The 16895-nt window shown below is 35.1% G+C and overlaps 1 protein-coding gene across 1 annotated transcript; it reads right to left on the reverse strand.

Moving 5' to 3' along the window:
• Positions 1 to 6415: 6415 nt before the first annotated feature.
• On the reverse strand, positions 6416 to 7209 carry LOC126349273 (uncharacterized). Its single transcript, XM_050002417.1, has 2 exons — positions 6730 to 7209; positions 6416 to 6650 (listed from the first exon to the last, which is right to left on the reverse strand). Exons 1-2 carry the CDS (start codon positions 6935 to 6937, stop codon positions 6523 to 6525), a joined length of 336 nt encoding a protein of 111 aa, XP_049858374.1. The 5' UTR covers positions 6938 to 7209; the 3' UTR covers positions 6416 to 6522.
• Between the last annotated feature and the right edge of the window lie 9686 nt (positions 7210 to 16895).

Here is a 16895-nt window from a genome sequence, read left to right on the forward strand (position 1 = left end):
ATTCTGTGGAGAATCTCCCAATTTCTTAACTTATCAGTTTACCTAACTTTTAATATCTTTCTACACAACTACATCTTGCACACTTAAATTCTTTTCTTTTTCAATTTTCCCACAGTCCGTGATTCACTTCCCTACCATGCTGTACTCCATACATAAAATATCAGAAATTTCTTTTCATATTAAGCAAAATAGTTGATACTAGCAGACTTATCTTCACGATGAATATTCTCTTCCCTTGCACTAGTCTGCTTCTTACGTCTTCCTTGTTTTGTCCACCATAACAACTCCTTCGCTTCATCTGCTTTGAAGTACCCCATTTTGCTGTTAAATTTCTTCAATACATTCATCTTTCTTTGGCTTTCTCTGTGCTCAGTAGATTCCATTTGTTAGGTCATGTAATTCTCCCTCAATTCCATTGAGGATAGCAATGTTACATGTAAATCTTATCACTGATCTCCTTCTACCCTGAATTTTAATTCTACCTCCAGACTTTTCTTTTAATTTTATATTTATTCATTCCTTTTCACGATATTCTTATTGCTACTTTTTGCAGAATAATACTTAATTTATGTTGTTGGTGTAAGAAAACATGTCACTTTTATTGTCTGCACATTAAGAAATATTTCTAAGCACCAAACAAGCTGATGTGTTCATTTATTTTAAATTTTTTACTGAGCTGGGTGTTAAGTAATGTTTTATTTAATGAAACTGTTCACAATTAGGACCTGTGGCTGACTGTAACTTTTCTGAAATTACATAATACAGTTAATCCCAAATCAAGAATTAACCTGCTTTCTGGGGAGCAAATAACATTCTCAGCTACTGAGTTAAGTAAGGTGGATTTTCAGTTCTTGGTTAGAACACGTCAGACATTTTGCGGAGTTAAAATTTCCAAACATTCATAAAGCTACTTGTAAGATTGTCTGAGGGCAACAATTTGCATAACAATCGGAGTGCGGTATTGACTGTCTCCTCCGAGCTAAGACACAACCCAGACTTTCTGACACAAGGAAATAATCTGTGTTCTTCATAGATGCATTTCATAGCCAGACCTGAAAACACACACTGAGGAAGGCTGCCACAGATCTGTTCCTGAAGAAGAAGGCTCTCTGTGTCACATTATTTGGTTTATGTAATAAAGGTACTGTAACAGTCTACAGTGATATACTGTGCCAATGCTTATCTTGCAGAGGAAATGCTTGTAAATTGTTTCCTATAATTCTATAAACCACTGTGATCAGTAAATCTATAAACCACTGTGATCAGTAAATCAAGGAGAACAGGGATGTAGAATAAATCATCATTTACAGTGTGTGTGTGTGTGTGTGTGTGTGTGTGTGTGTGTGTGTGTGTGTGTGTGTGTGTGTGTGTGAGAGAGAGAGAGAGAGAGAGAGAGAGACCATATAGGGAGCTTCCACAGTGAATACTTTTTAATTCTGTAGATAGTTGTTATTGTTACCCTGCATTCTGTCACTCCAACACTACAGGCATGCAGTTATCTACACCTACATACGTAATCTGCAAGGCACTGTACGGAGGATACCCTGTACCACTACAAAACATTTCCTTTACTGTTCTGCTCTCAGATAGAGTGAGGGAAAAACTATCTACATGCCTCAATCAAGAGCCCTAATTTCTCTTTCTTATCTTCATTGTCCTTGTGCGTAATGTATGTTGGCTGTGGTAGAACTGTTCTGCAGTCAGCTTTGAATGCTGGTTTTCTAAATAGTGTGCCTCAAAAAGAAGATCATCATCATCTCTCCAGGCATACCCATTAAAGTTTGCAAAGCATTATGACAATATTAATCGCATACTACGGTGCTTATGATGTTACATGTACGTCAGAAAACAGCAGTACCTCTGTTAACCTAGATGAACCTGACGTCCCTTCTGAAGGATTACACACACTCTTAAAATAAAAGTCTCTTGTCTTGTCTAAACCCATGTTATTAATTTTTTCACCAATTTTTTTTTTCAACAATAAAATATTATATATACCAGGTTACCTTCCATCCGGAAAGTGGATGCACTCAGCGACTGTATGTGACTTATAAATTATAGAGTGCAGCAATCAGTTGTTCTTTATAGATTTTATTATCCAAATCCAGATTTCGGCTAGTAGCTACTACTATGTAGTATTCACAGAACTGTGACTGATTCCCAAACAACAGGGACTTACATGGTCTGAGAATAAAAAATAGTGCATTGAGAATGGCTAGCTACTAGCTGAAATCTGGATTTCCATAATAAAATCTAAAATGGACGGCTGACCGCTGCACTCTAAAATTTATAAATATGATATAAATATGCATTGTTGAGATATGTATAATTTCTATCTCTGTTTCGTTATTATAGACTGCATTTGAATAATGTGAAGTTCAATGTGTAACTGAGCTGGATGAGTTGACAGACATAATTGTTGATGAGGAAGTTTACCTTCCATGATTTTAATAAGTATTTAAAGTTCACTGTACATGTAGTAGTAGGAAGGTTAGATCTTTGTTATCTACAACTATTTTTGAAGTGCATGTGTGTGCCAGAAATCGTAGTGACATCTTTCTTGTCATCTTTCCAGAAGGATATTAGACATAACTTTATTTGCGGACAGGAAATGAATTACGTTGCATGACCTGAGCACAATACTGAACAGTACTGATGATGTGCCCAGAAATGGGATAGATGTGACACTTTTCTCACCCAATAATGCAGCTGATGATCTGACAGATCAGTGAACCAACAGAATTCCAGTGTTTTCATAACAAACTCTGATACAAGAATTGCAGCCATAACTGACTACAAAGATAAGAATGAAAAATTACCATCTTCAAGTATTATTGTTCCCGGCCATTTTAATCGTCAAAGAAATATCAGGCATCATCACACTCTGCAACTCAATGTCCTGAAAGTTCAATATGAGTGGACAAAAAAGGATGGCTCTTTGTGCGTACAGTCCCAGCAAATCCAGGGAAAAGTCCATTAGATTATGTCACCAACTGTTGTGATGAAGGAATAATTAGTATGGCTGTTATATACAGCAATTAGTATGCTGTCAAAAGAAACAAGTTAGGTGACTGCATTGGAAATGAAATAATTGTGTTTACAAGTATTCTTATTTTGAGTGGTTACATAGTGGTCCCAAGGAGGAAAACGTTATGCAGAAAACGATAGTCACAATGCGCTTATGGCGAATGCTTTACCAAGAGACACATTTTATTTCATCTCAAGATTTATGTAATTGATCATTGATACAGATATGCAAGTTTTTCATAATGAAATAAAATGTGTCTCTTGGTACAGCATTCACCACAAGCTAAATTGCCATTTAGCATACTTAGTTGCTGATAGATTTTTGCAAAATCAGCAACTAAGTAAGCTAAATGGCAATTTCAAAAATTTTGTTGCACACCAACATCATTCTGTAGATGAGTCTATGGTTTTGTATTTTGGCAGGCATAGATGCAAACAATTAATCAAAGGAAAGCCTGTTCGGTATGGGTACAAATTCTGCTGTGGACGAACTAGCGATGATCACTCTGTATGATTGGAACCTTACCAAGGAGCTGGAGCTTGCAATGAAAAATATGCTGTCAAAGGCTTAGGATGCGGAGTCGTAATAACATATGCCGACCAACTGCTATGTGATACACCACATAAACTCTTCTTTGATAATCTATTTTCCAGTACTGAAATTTTACAAGGTCTGAAGAAAAGACGTATTGCTGCATCAGGTAAGGTACCATTTGTCAAAATCAAATTCTGAACAGCTGCATACAAACTTAACCTTAAAAATTAAAGAAGGAAAAGAGAGGTGCACATGAATCCTTCGTAGACATAATGGCAGGTAATAATACTGGTGATCAGAAAATTACTTTACAATGAAGTACTGGTATACATGTATGACACTCAAGCTGATTTTTTCCATTGTTTCAGGTATTTCGATTGTCCAATGGCAGGATAACAATGATTTTATGATTGCCACCAACTACAATCAAGTTTTGCCTCTCTGATAAGTTGGACTCTTTTTTCACAGAACAGAAACTGGGGGTGTCAGTACCTCGAAAAATATCCCTCTACTGCCCACGTATGAGGCAGAAATGGCATTTTTCCGTAACAGCTCATCTAACTGATGTATCTGTTCAAAATGCCCAGCTTCTGCACAAAAGCAATGAATGTTAAGATAGATCACCACATGTTTCACCATAGAGTAGCGGTACCTATTGTGATTATCGTTACTGTAACCATGAGATACATTTTTTATAATGTATACTATATTACAATTCTAAATATATAAAACAACTTCCTGATCTTTGCACCACTCTGAAATCTTAATTACATATGGCTGAATATTACTGCAAATGCATTTCATTTAGACAGTACTTCATCCCCCAAAATCTCAACTTATAAATAATATTGTGTGACAGTTCATTAATACACTACGAGAACCGCAAAGGTCCCAACACAATCACCTAGAGCATGCCTTAAGTTACTTCTACATCTGTCCATGGCATCCAATTTCCCACATGATTGTCAAGTGCATGCCTGAATTTGATGATGATTGTTGAATCTCGGATGTTAAGAACTGTCACTATGGTATGCCCTTCTACCCTTATTGGGAATGTTATAAAAATATGCCAAAGCAGGACATCAATATCATATCCAAGTTCAATCAAAACTTGTCATCTGAACAGCAATCATTGTGTACTTACTTCTGTAAATACCTTTCACTATCGTTTGAGGAAGTTTAAAGCAGACTGATCCTCATTAAAATTGAAACACCACAACAGACACTAAATAACAAAATTTTACTTACTGTAACAACTGACTATTAATCTGTCCTTTGGACATTACTTGCATAGTGTTCAGTATGGCCCTCATGAAACAATCAGTTCCATATTCGCACAAAATTGGCAGGATTCTGACTAATGCAAGCAAGATCGTGGTATAATAAAACCAGAGTCTCAATAGGTCACAATTCTACTGCTACTGAATGCCAGTAAGTGCTGGAAGGTATTTCTCCTTAAATGAGAAACAATGCAATCTTCTCACACACAACCAAATTTAAATTTCTGAAAGAGAGATCGTTCTCTATATAGAGACTGTAGATGGCAGTACTTCTAGCTTCTTTATGCGGTTGAGCTGAAATGCTAATCATTTGCATATCCAAGCATGATTCATTCATTTATTTATTTGTCTAACAACAATCAAAGACCTGTTCAAAACAGAATGCCAGTTCTGAGTCACCCTGTGTGACAACTTATACGAATTTTCCACTATGCCACCACTAATACAACTTGTAACTATCAACATGTGTCCATTCTATATTTTTATTTCAAAATAAGGCCACAATATGCACAGTTAATCAGTATATATTTCCATTTGCTTTTACTTCATGATTTCAAACTAAATGTTATTTATGAGACCATCTTTTGATGAAAATTATTGCAAGTTGCTTTTCAGAACTGTGATTCTACAGACTGTAACTGTTTTGTATTTTTAATTCTCTATTATTTGCTACGAGCTGAATGTTTAAGAAGTGTTCCATGACCCCTGATTTTGCATCTTAATGATTAATAGTTTTTACGACGGACTAAGCAATTTAGCTCTTAATAATATCATAACTCACAGGAAATAAATCTTCAAAAGTCTAAAGTTCCTTGCAAATGACTGATCCTGTCTTCATTTTGCAAACTGCTTGTTGCTTTGTAATCTCTTCTCATAGAAACAATGCATCACTTACACATGATCTTATCTCACTGGCTATTCACTTCCCTCACTCACAAAAAAAGTTCTAATGAAAAATATTTCGAATGCAGCAACTGAGTTAGCTTCTCAAAGCTGAAAGCACGCAATATTTAAATAAATTAATGTACAATTTTATGGCACTCCCTTTGGCTCGGTGGCACTACATCTGCTGACATAACTCTTGGAATATTGCATTACAGTACTGAACAGTGACAGTAACTTGCATTTCCCACACTTCTGTTTCACTTTCTGTGGGAAAGTAAGCAAAACATTAGGTCATGACAGCATTCATATGGCAGACAGTTACCTATATAAACCAAATATGTGTACTCTGGAGTATTTCCACCCATGTTTCCCCATCATACAAAAAATATGCAGTGTGTTACATGAAAAACGAAATTAGCATTACTTGGGATTACAAGATAGCTATATTTGATTACCAATTACAAAAATATGCTGTACATGTTATCTAGTAACTTCTGAATGCAACACCCGTTACATGTTTGATTTGCAGAGCTCGCCAAAATATAGAACTGAAACCACGGTGATAAACTGGGCAACTGGGGGTTAACATCACCTCTCTCTCACGGCAGAAACGGCAAATTGTCTTCCACAATTTTGGTGCTCCCCATGACAACAGTACTGAATGACTTATATGACAAACATATGCGACTGCTGTTAACAACAAACTTTATTTCAATCAAGTTTCCCTGCGCAATGATACCTATACAATACTAATATTTTCACTCGCTGAAGGGTAATGCACATAGTGGACAGTAATCAAGGTGATGGGACATCTTCGGTGGTTTCTGCCTCCCTTTTGAATGTTTCTTCACCTGTTTTATGAAAGCCAGAGAGCCTGACGATCTTTGTTTCTCCCTTGCTTAATGTTCGGGCCCAGTACACACCTAGAACAATGGACAAATAACGATAAACTGCGCACTGTTTAATGAACACAACTGCGTCTATAATACACTGCCAGCATACCTGGCGTAGGATCATCCGATGTTTTGTAACCATAATACTTTGCCCAGTCCGTGCGACCAGTGTACATCATATAACAAACAAATCCGAAGGCATTCCAAGCTATTAACATGTACGCAATGGATAATCTCTTCTTCCAATCTGTAGCTGTTTGCGCGGGTATCGGACGGGTCCGTCTACGCACAAAACGTCTAAGCCACTTGAACTGCATAGTGCAGTCTACGCGCAGACTGTGTACACTAAAATATATGTGAATTTGGAGATCTGTAGCAAAACATAACTAAGATTTTGCTTGCCTCCACAACTGGTGCATATTTAAGTTGTATTTTACTTTGAAAAAGAAAAGATCATAATTAAACGCTCATTCAATCATCCTACACCGCTGCTTTCTTAATTCTTTGATTCTTTTCAATTCACAAACCGGTTAGCAGTTGCATCTGAGGACGACGACAAATAATCACAGATTTTTACGAAATATCGATATTGCGAGTGCAAACAACATAAAGTACGTATATCTATGGAGTGAGCATAATCTATAGTCCGTTCATCATAAGAGTAAACCAGATGTAAACATTGTACTACGTATTCTTCCGCGTTTGCTGGAACTTTATTGGATTTCCGTTTCATTTTGGACTGCATCCAGGCTGTCTCGAGTACTGTCAAGTACGAAAATAAGGGTACGTTTTGTGCTGTGTGTTGCGCGCACATCGACTTAGCGATAATACGGGACAGCAGCTTTACCGGCGCATTTAACTTGGACAGCACTGGCCGGTCAGCTGGTTAAGTTAGCCTGCAGTGACGCGACCAGCTGCAGTTCACACGTAAAAAGAGAGGAGCACAGGTGCAATACAGCTTCGAATACCATTTAATTTTTAAGCGGAATGAAGTACTACACTGCAAATCTCCCACAAAAGCTCCTTAGACCACTATAAGAAAACCACAACACGTTATCGTATTTAGCTGACGTACTAATGTAAATAAAACCAAGAATGATGAAATTCCTGGCTTACCCACAGGGTAATTTTTCTGGATAAGTTGTATGTAACGTAAGGGAGTACTGAAGGATTTCACCGTACAGTTAAATATTGAAGCCACTGAAGGTATTGCTTACAATCAGTCGTCTCCTTTCTTATCTGAATCCGAGAAATACATTTCAATTCTGGAAGTATCACCTGCTACGTTGACAATGAGCCTATCAACAACAGAATCCACGAAGCCAACCAGGCGCAGCATTTTCTCTTCTTCTTTTATGACGATCCGTTCTATATCCCGACAGCGTTCGGCAGTGACGTGTGAAAAAGCCGTGTGCCTTTGTTCCAATATGTAGGGCAGCTTTACAGTCATGTTACTTCTCTGGCCAAATCCCGAAGTTGGCTCCAAATCAGTTCTGGTGGGTTCATGTTGTAATGGCACAGTAGCAAATGTAAAAATACAGCATTTGTATGATATGCCCGATGCTGTGAAAATGATTGTTTTTCATGTTTCTACGATACTCATCTACCTCTGTGGTATAAAATGATGGACATAGTCCAAATAAAGAGAATTTGGTTCTTCATTTGTGCCTTAAAATTAAATTGTTACGTTTTCTTAATTTAAACAACTTTAGAAAATCAGTTTGATGTGATTCATGTTAATGAGCATTGTTGTAAATATGATGAAATTTGCTTTATTCAATTTGATGACTTTAAACTGATTAGTAACTTCTGCAGGGATAAGTGTATACATGATGGTACTGCAGTTTACGTTAAAAACTCTTGGCTGGGTTATAGTAGCAAGCTAGATGTGAGTTCTCCGTGTAAGGAATTTCATTTTGAGGTATCAGGAATATGTATAAATGACATAAAGTTAGTAGTTCTAACTCTGTACAGATCCCCAGAAGGTGATCCCTCTTTGTTTGTTGAAAAATTGGAGGAATTATTAGAGTTTTTTAGTGGTGAGAAGTGGAAAAACTATGAGATACTAATTGGGGGCACCTAAATGCTAACTTTGATATTACAGAAGATAAATCCAGTGTACGAGAATTTAATAATTTACTTAGGCAATTTAACTTTGTCTACCACAACACCAAACCAACCAGAGGCTTGGCCTGTCTTGATAACATCGTAACAAACTACTTAAGATCAACTTTTTCATGTGGTGTAGTCAACTTTCTCTTTTCTGATCATGATGGTGTATTTCTCACTTTTGAAAATTCTTTTGTAACAATACATCTCATAAGTCCAAATTAGTTGTAACAAGACCTGTGGATGACACAAAATTGTTTAATTTTAGATCCCAGCTTAATACCTTCAATTGGTTTGATATGTCTGATAAAGTAGAACATTTGTTAGCTGATTGTGTTTTTGAGAAAATTTTTTCAATATTCGATACTTTGTTTGAAATGCCTATTCCGCAAAGAAGATGTAAAATTAAAGTGACCGCCAGTGAATCTAAAATCGAAAAGAGAAATAAAGAGTGGTTTATCCTTTAATTAGTCAATTTAAAGAATAAAGTTATGTCGTTTTTCGATCTAAATAAAACGATTAATACTCAGCAATCCAAATTTTTCTGTACAAAAGCTAAGAAAAACTATTATTGAAGCAAAAAAAACATTAACATAACACTATAAGTATCGAGGCATCAAAAAATAAATGTAAAAAAGCTTGGAATATAATAAACTCAGTCGCCAAAAATAACAAACCAAAAGAGGTAGCTATCTCAGCAAATGATTTTAACAATTTCTGTACACAGTCAGTTAGGGATATTCAGATAAATATCATTAAAACCGCGGACACTGCTGCTCAAATGATGGAAAACTGTAATTTGGGGTTTAGGCATGACAGACATAATTTTTTGTTCTCTGAAGTGACACAGCAGGAGGTTTAAAATTTTTAAAGTAAGTCTAAGTCTTCGAGCAGTGCCGATATACACGGTATATCCTCTAAGATATAGAAAAATGTTATTGAATGCATTGTCGGCCCTCTAACTTATGTTATAAATAAGTGTCTGACACGGAATTTTCCCCAATGTACTGAAGTTATGTAGAGTTGTTCCTGTGTATAAGAATGTTGTTATTGCGGTCTTCAGTCCTGAGACTGGTTTGATGCAACTCTCCATGCTACTCTACCCTGTGCAAGCTTCTTCATCTCCCAGTACTTACTGCAACCTATATCCTTCTGAATCTGCTTAGTGTATTCATTTCTTGGTCTCCCTCTACGATTTTTAGCCTCCACGCTGCCCTCCAATGCTAAATGTGTGAAGAATGGAGATGGAAAATGTCCATCTAGTTACCGCCCCATATACCTCACTCCTGTTTTTTTTCTAAAGTATTAGAAACTGTTATGTATAACCAAATGTGTAACTTTCGAGATAATAATTCTATTATTTCCATTGAGAAATATGGTTTTAGGAAAAATAGATCAACCACTCATGCTATTGATTCGCTCATTAAAAAGGTTCTCCAGGTATTCGAAGATAAAGAGTTTGCTCTGGTCACCTTTTGTGATCTAAGTAAAGCATTTGATTGAGTGAACCATAAGTTACTTCTGCATAAATTAGAGATTTTAGGTTTTCAAAACAGTGGCTTGGGTATTCTCAGGTCTTTTTTTGGAGCACCGTAAACAGATTGTTTGTATTAATGAAGATAGATCCAATGTAGCCGATGTCCTATGTGATGGGCATCAGGGCTCGGTGCTTGGCCCATTGATTTTTCTTATTATGATTAATGATTTACCATCTAATGTAAGTTCCCATTAAATCTTATATGCTGCCGATACAACCTTTACCAACAATGACCCTGACATTGAATTGTTAAAAAGTATAACAGAAAATACCATCAGTGAAGCATCAAAATGATTCAGAGCATACGGCTTTTTATTAAATCAAAATAAAACACAGATCATGTTTTTCGGCTTAAGAGATACCTTATTTCTGAATGTTTCAAATAATGTTAAATTTCTTGATATATATTTATATCGTAAACTTAATTGGAATTACCACACTAACAATATATCTGCTGGGCTTTCTAGAGTAATCTATTTGTTGAGAAGGTTAAAAGGTTGTGTATCAGATCAGTATATTAGATCAGCATATTTTGCCTTCTTTCACAGCATTATTTCTTATGGTTTACTATTATGGGGAAACTGTAGCCATGTACATGATATTCTTCTACTGCAAAAAAGTTGTAAGAATTATCACTGATTCTGGTAGACTAGATTCCTGCAAGCCATTGTTTGTGAAACTTGAAGTTATGACTGTTGTTCCACATACCATGAACAATTTACCAAACAAGCAATTAATAGAAAATATGCATTCGTATAATACGAGAAACAGGAAACACATTGATGTACCTTTTCAGCGTTTAACTAAGTCTTTAAAAAGCTATCATGTAATAGGTTCCAAATGTTGCAATAAATTTTCTCTTTGTAAATTCGATTGACCTATTGAAAAGATCGAGCCAAAGCTGTATGATTTGCTGGTCGAGCATCCTTTTTATTCCCTTGATGAATTTCTTGATTGCAGTCAAAAACAAATAATATTATAAACTTTGGCTACTCCCAATATACTATATTAATTATTTCATTAGCAGTTCTAGTTACCTATTTGTTAGTAGGTAGTAATAATATTAATTATTTAATTAGCAGTTCTAGTTACCTATTTATTAGTAGCTAGTGATAAGCATTAATCTGTTTTTCTAAGCACAGTTGCAAGGGGCAGTTATTATAAGCTGATGTAATATTTCTTTGTATATAATATGTTTTCCTGTCTTGGTATTCAGTATTCTGACTTCTTCCTGTATTTTGTACTGGTACATTCTGATTGATTTAGTTGTACTACCTCACTTTATATATTGTATCTCCTGTCTATTGACTATTTATAAAACTATTGTAATATTGTATTTATAACTCCTGCAAATAATGTTGTTACATTTTGTAATTTGACGTTGTCTATTGCTTCTGTAAGCTTAACGACAATAAAATATTATTATTATTATGGGCAGTCTTTCACAAAACATCGATAATTAAGAATTTGTAATTGGAATGAAAACACGAATTTCACATCCAATATGTAATTAGAAACAAGAATATGTGCAGTATTAGAAAAAAACGATGATGATTTTTATAATTATGAGATGTGGGTATTTCACATTGAAAGAGAAAAAAAAGATACTTTAAAGAGTTGAATCAACGCACGAACAAATGCGATTGGTTCACATTCCATTACGCTACCGACTCCACTGCATGTTCAGTGTGGTCTTTTTGTACCAACTGTATTATATATAATGTTGGTAAAACATCAAAGCCGATTATCTCCGTAAATTTATGAAAAACATTAAGAATGGCATATTTCTCGGCACTTTTTAACCATGCTCCAGCCATTTTCATACTGCGCGTTAACAGAGCAACAATCAGAGCACAACGCTGCAGAGGCTCTGACTGCACACGATTTTTGAAATGAAAACTACGTAGCTAAAGCGTGATTAAGAAAAACATTCAACATTTGAATATCTTAAAGTTTCATTTAACGTAACTTAGCACTAAGATATGTAATACAAAAGTAGGGCCAACTTCCAAGAGTGTAACAACACCAGTGTACGTGTACTACGTCTTCTGACAAATCATCGCGTTTGTGTTTGTTTCCATCAGGTTTATTCTTATGATGAACTGATTATTGTTGCACACTGTTTACATCGGGCTCCCAAAACCGGATTTCATAAACCGATTTCCCAATACTGCTTGTGGGTGGTCATGTAAACACTTCAAAATCGGGTCTGGAAGTCAGCATCTAATTGCCGTTTTCCATTTCCGCATCTCCGTTCCCTTGTAAATGCCGCTGGTTTTGAATTATGCTTGAGGTGTCAGTTCTCGTCTTGTTTTTGAAAATTCTCAGCTTATGTGGATGGAGTGTCTTTTCGCACAGTGAACAATAAGTAGAAATATTAGACTGAAGCTGTTTACACCTCGTCTAATTGAAGAGAAATACTGATTGTACTGAATAAATCACAAATTGTAATGGCTGTTTTGCAGGAGCCATGTATAACTGGGCTAGCGAATCCACTTCATGTAAACATGAATGCGAAAAACAGTTTTCGAAATTCGGGTTTCGTCTTTCGGAAGATGTGTCGCATGTAAATGTAATGATGTTCTCAAACTGGACTAGTCACTAGTTTTGGAACACCGCTGCTTGTCTACAATTTGCGGGAATAGCGAAACTTGAATGTCATACTTATTTTCTTTGTTTTATAAACATTTCTGCAAGTTTCAGTTTTGATAACAGCTGTAAAGCATTATTGTTGATGATACAGATGTAAAGACAATTATGTGTAAGGAGGACAAAATCAAACAATGTAGGAAAAGATAGATTGCGTTTTACGGTAAATCAGGCACGTTTAATTGCAGATAGGTACTGGACAGAGCTGTTGGAGTTGGTCGTCATGGGTGCTTGAGGTGTGCTTGTGTGTGAGATTGAATAGTGTGTGTTTCTCTTTTGCTGATAAAAGCTGTAGCTGAAAGCTTTATGTAAGTGTATTTTAATTGTGCCTGGCTGCAGCTTGAAGTGTGTTCTTCATGGTAAGTAGCAATATGTCTTTTCCTACAAGGATGTAATATCCACAACACCATGTTTGAGCCCCAAGATGTTAAAATGAACTAAGTGTACAAACTTCAACAAATATTAGCGATACTGTGTATAAATGAGACTGTATCGTGTAAAAATGACGATAAGATTTCATTATTTCTGTAATAATTTAATTTCTGTGTAAATTAAAACTATCAGAGAACTACGTTCATAGAAAACGACAGTTATACTCTTTTTTTGTTATCTGTGACAATAGTGGTTCCGTTGTTCTTCCTGTGCTAACCGATGAACTGTTCAAACATAAGATGTTTGAGGCCTGTAAAGAGAAAACCTTTAACTATATTGTTAATTATTATTTGAAAAATAGAGTCGCTGTTGTCTAGACATGGATTTGTATTTATTTCAATTGTAATCCAATCCAATTAATGTTTTTAAGTGTTAATTTTCAGCTCCACAATTAGGAGTGCAGCCATTAGCACAAGTAACTTATAGTGGAGTTTACTAATAGTGGGTATAAAAAATATGAAACATTTTTCATTGAGAATAATTTTAAATGCTAAAGAATAGACAACAAAAGGCTTAAAGACTTTTATCTGAATATAATAACTTGATATAAAAGGAATCGAGAATAACAATAGACAAATTGACTATCGTCTGTCTGCCATCGTCTTAACAAAAATATCTACATGGCAGTTTTGAATCGAGAATTTTAACTAACATAAATGTTGTTAGATATAAATGAATGGAAATAAATGTGCACCGGTGGTCCCAAATTACTTTAAAAGACAGAATTCAACTCAGATTGAATCTTTAAAAGTAGTGACATAGCATGCTATGTAATATCAATTTCTTGTGTGCTGATGTATGAAGCTTAATTATTTCGGACGATTTACATGAAATATTATAATAGGAGACATATGTCAGTGTTGTGCAAGGGTAGTATTTTGTGACTATATGTTCCTTTTGCTATTGAAAAGTGCTTCCATCTTAAGTAATAGTCGTGTAAAATCTGATAAATGAGATGCAATTTAGTGCCATGCACACGACTTTACAGACAACATTTCTACACAGTGTCAAGTGGAGATTCCTTTAGCAGCGTGACAGATATTATCTGGGATAATCAATTTTGAGATCAAACAAGTTGTTATGCTGACAATAGGAAGTTTTTTAAATATATTTTTTGATCTACTTGAAATATTACTTATAAGTAATTAAAGTCACACATTACTATAAAAATGTTCCATCACATGGACCAGGGTTTCACAGGTACGTCCAACAAAAATGTATAACTGTAAATGTCATATTGATATGAAGCACTTTATATGTTGAAAAATATTGAGAGATAGTCTTATATATTATTTCATTGTAGAGACAATTTCTGCGATCTTATGGCCATGTATTTATCAGACAAGAGACAGATAAGTTTGTAAGTATTTTTGAGTAAACTGCCAGTCAGTGTATATGCATTGGTGCTATGTTCTTATATGGACAAAATGATGAGATGATCTGATTAATTTCCGACATTTTATGCAGGTTCTCAAACCCTTGTGTATATCTGTATTTCTGCATGAGACAGTTTCCCATAAAGTGTCATTGCAACATAGGACAGATTAGTAATACGAATCAGTGAAATAGAAAATCTAAAAAAAGAATATTATTGCTTGTCACATTTTTATTACTCCAAAAGTCGAGCATAGATCTTGTATTTTTTGTTTTCTTGTGCGTAGTGTATGGGTTTACTTTTCTGATGAGATGTCGAATAAATATTAATGATATTTTACTTGTATATAAAAGCAGAAAAGTAAAGAAAACTTGCAAATAGTAATGGACCAGCAGGTGGTGTAAATCTCTTACCATATTTAGTGTAACAATTTCATAGTTTCAAATCCGTTGTTTTTTCGTGACATTCTAGCTCCTCTGAATTATTGTAACATAATTAATTAGAACAGAGGTTAGATAACTTCAGTTCATTGTATTAAGTTGTTCAGATGGCTATAAAACGCATATAAAAAGTTTCACAGTACTTCTGAAGATGATCTATCTGCAGCGGCGAAGCAGTAACACTGAAAATACGCTAAATACTGTGTGGGCTAAAATGCACCATCTCAACATTATGTAACTGGAACTGCAGTAGATGCTATGGACAGACTTCTCATTCTGTGCATCTGAATGTTCTCTCTGTAGATATTTATACTCTATGGTAAACATAAAAAATGTTCAAATGTGTGTGAAATCTTATGGAACTTAACTGCTAAGATTACCAGTCCCTAAGCTTACACACTACTTAACCTATTTTATCCTAAACATAAACGGTCTTAGAATTGTGGAGCTAATATAAAAGTCAATAAACATCCTTTGGGCTTACTGACTGGTAAACAATGTTGCATTATTTTTAATATTAAAGTAACAGCTCACTGGATCTTCTGATAATATGACTTTGAAAATGATAATAAGCATTGGGCAGAATAATAAATGTACAGTCACTGAAAAACATGTACAGAGAAGATTTGTTAATGATAACAACATAACTTCAAAATGAAAGTGAGGGAAAATCGACAGAAGAAGCTCAACAGATCGCAAGTATATGCAATGAACATAATATAAACATAGCAAAAAAACCTGATTATAAGATGTGAAGTTAAAAACAATAAGAATATAAATGTACAAACTTGTGAAAAGATGAAATTTCTGTATCTAGCAACAGATTCAGAGGTGTGAGATGCTGTTAATAAAATAAAAAATAGAATGTCTAGTAGTACTGATAGAAATCCAGGCAAAGGCAATCAAACCTAGTTCCACCAGTAAAGATTCTCAACTGATTTACATTATTAATACTTCTTTCAGGACAGGGATTTTTCCATTAAAACTAAAGTGATCCATAATAAAGTCACTCTACAAAGAGGATAGCACGTCTGACATAAATAATTATAAAACATAGTCTCTACTGACAGTTTTTTCTAAGGTAAGTGAAAGAGTAAAATACGAAAGGCAAGCTGATTTCCTGAATATAAATGAAATATTGATGAATCTTCAAAATAGGTGCAGGAAGAAGAACAAATCAACAGAAACAGCAGTCTTTCAATACAAAAATATGATGCTAATGTCTTGAATATGAATAAATAAGCTGCAGGCTATTCTTAGATTTATCCAAAGCATTTGATCTAATCAGCCATGACTTACAGCTTTTGGAACTATGTTGTTATGGGTTCCAGGGACTGACTTTCAAATGGTTCAAGTCTTATCTCACTGACAGAGTACAGAGAGTACAAATTAGTCACAAGGGCAAGGAATACCTATCAGATTTTTAAAAAAAGCTATGGAGTGCCTCAGTCTTCCAAGTGATACACTCTGTTGTTTCTGGTATCTGCAAATGATTTGAGGGATGCAGACACAAGAATGTTTGCTGATGGCACAAGAATTTTCATAAAAGGGTGCCCTGAGGATTATCTTTCTCTCTAAGACATTAAATGAGGCAGGACAACATGCTAGGGGTTACACTTTGCTCGTAATTAAGGAAAAATAGTATGAGTGAATTTAACTGACATTAGAAATAAAGTTGGAAGCACCATGAAAGCTGATTTAGGGAACTACACTATAGTACAAGCTCCATACAC

The sequence above is a fragment of the Schistocerca gregaria genome, chromosome 1 (genome assembly GCF_023897955.1).
Source record: "Schistocerca gregaria isolate iqSchGreg1 chromosome 1, iqSchGreg1.2, whole genome shotgun sequence".
NCBI classification, from domain to species: domain Eukaryota; kingdom Metazoa; phylum Arthropoda; class Insecta; order Orthoptera; family Acrididae; genus Schistocerca; species Schistocerca gregaria.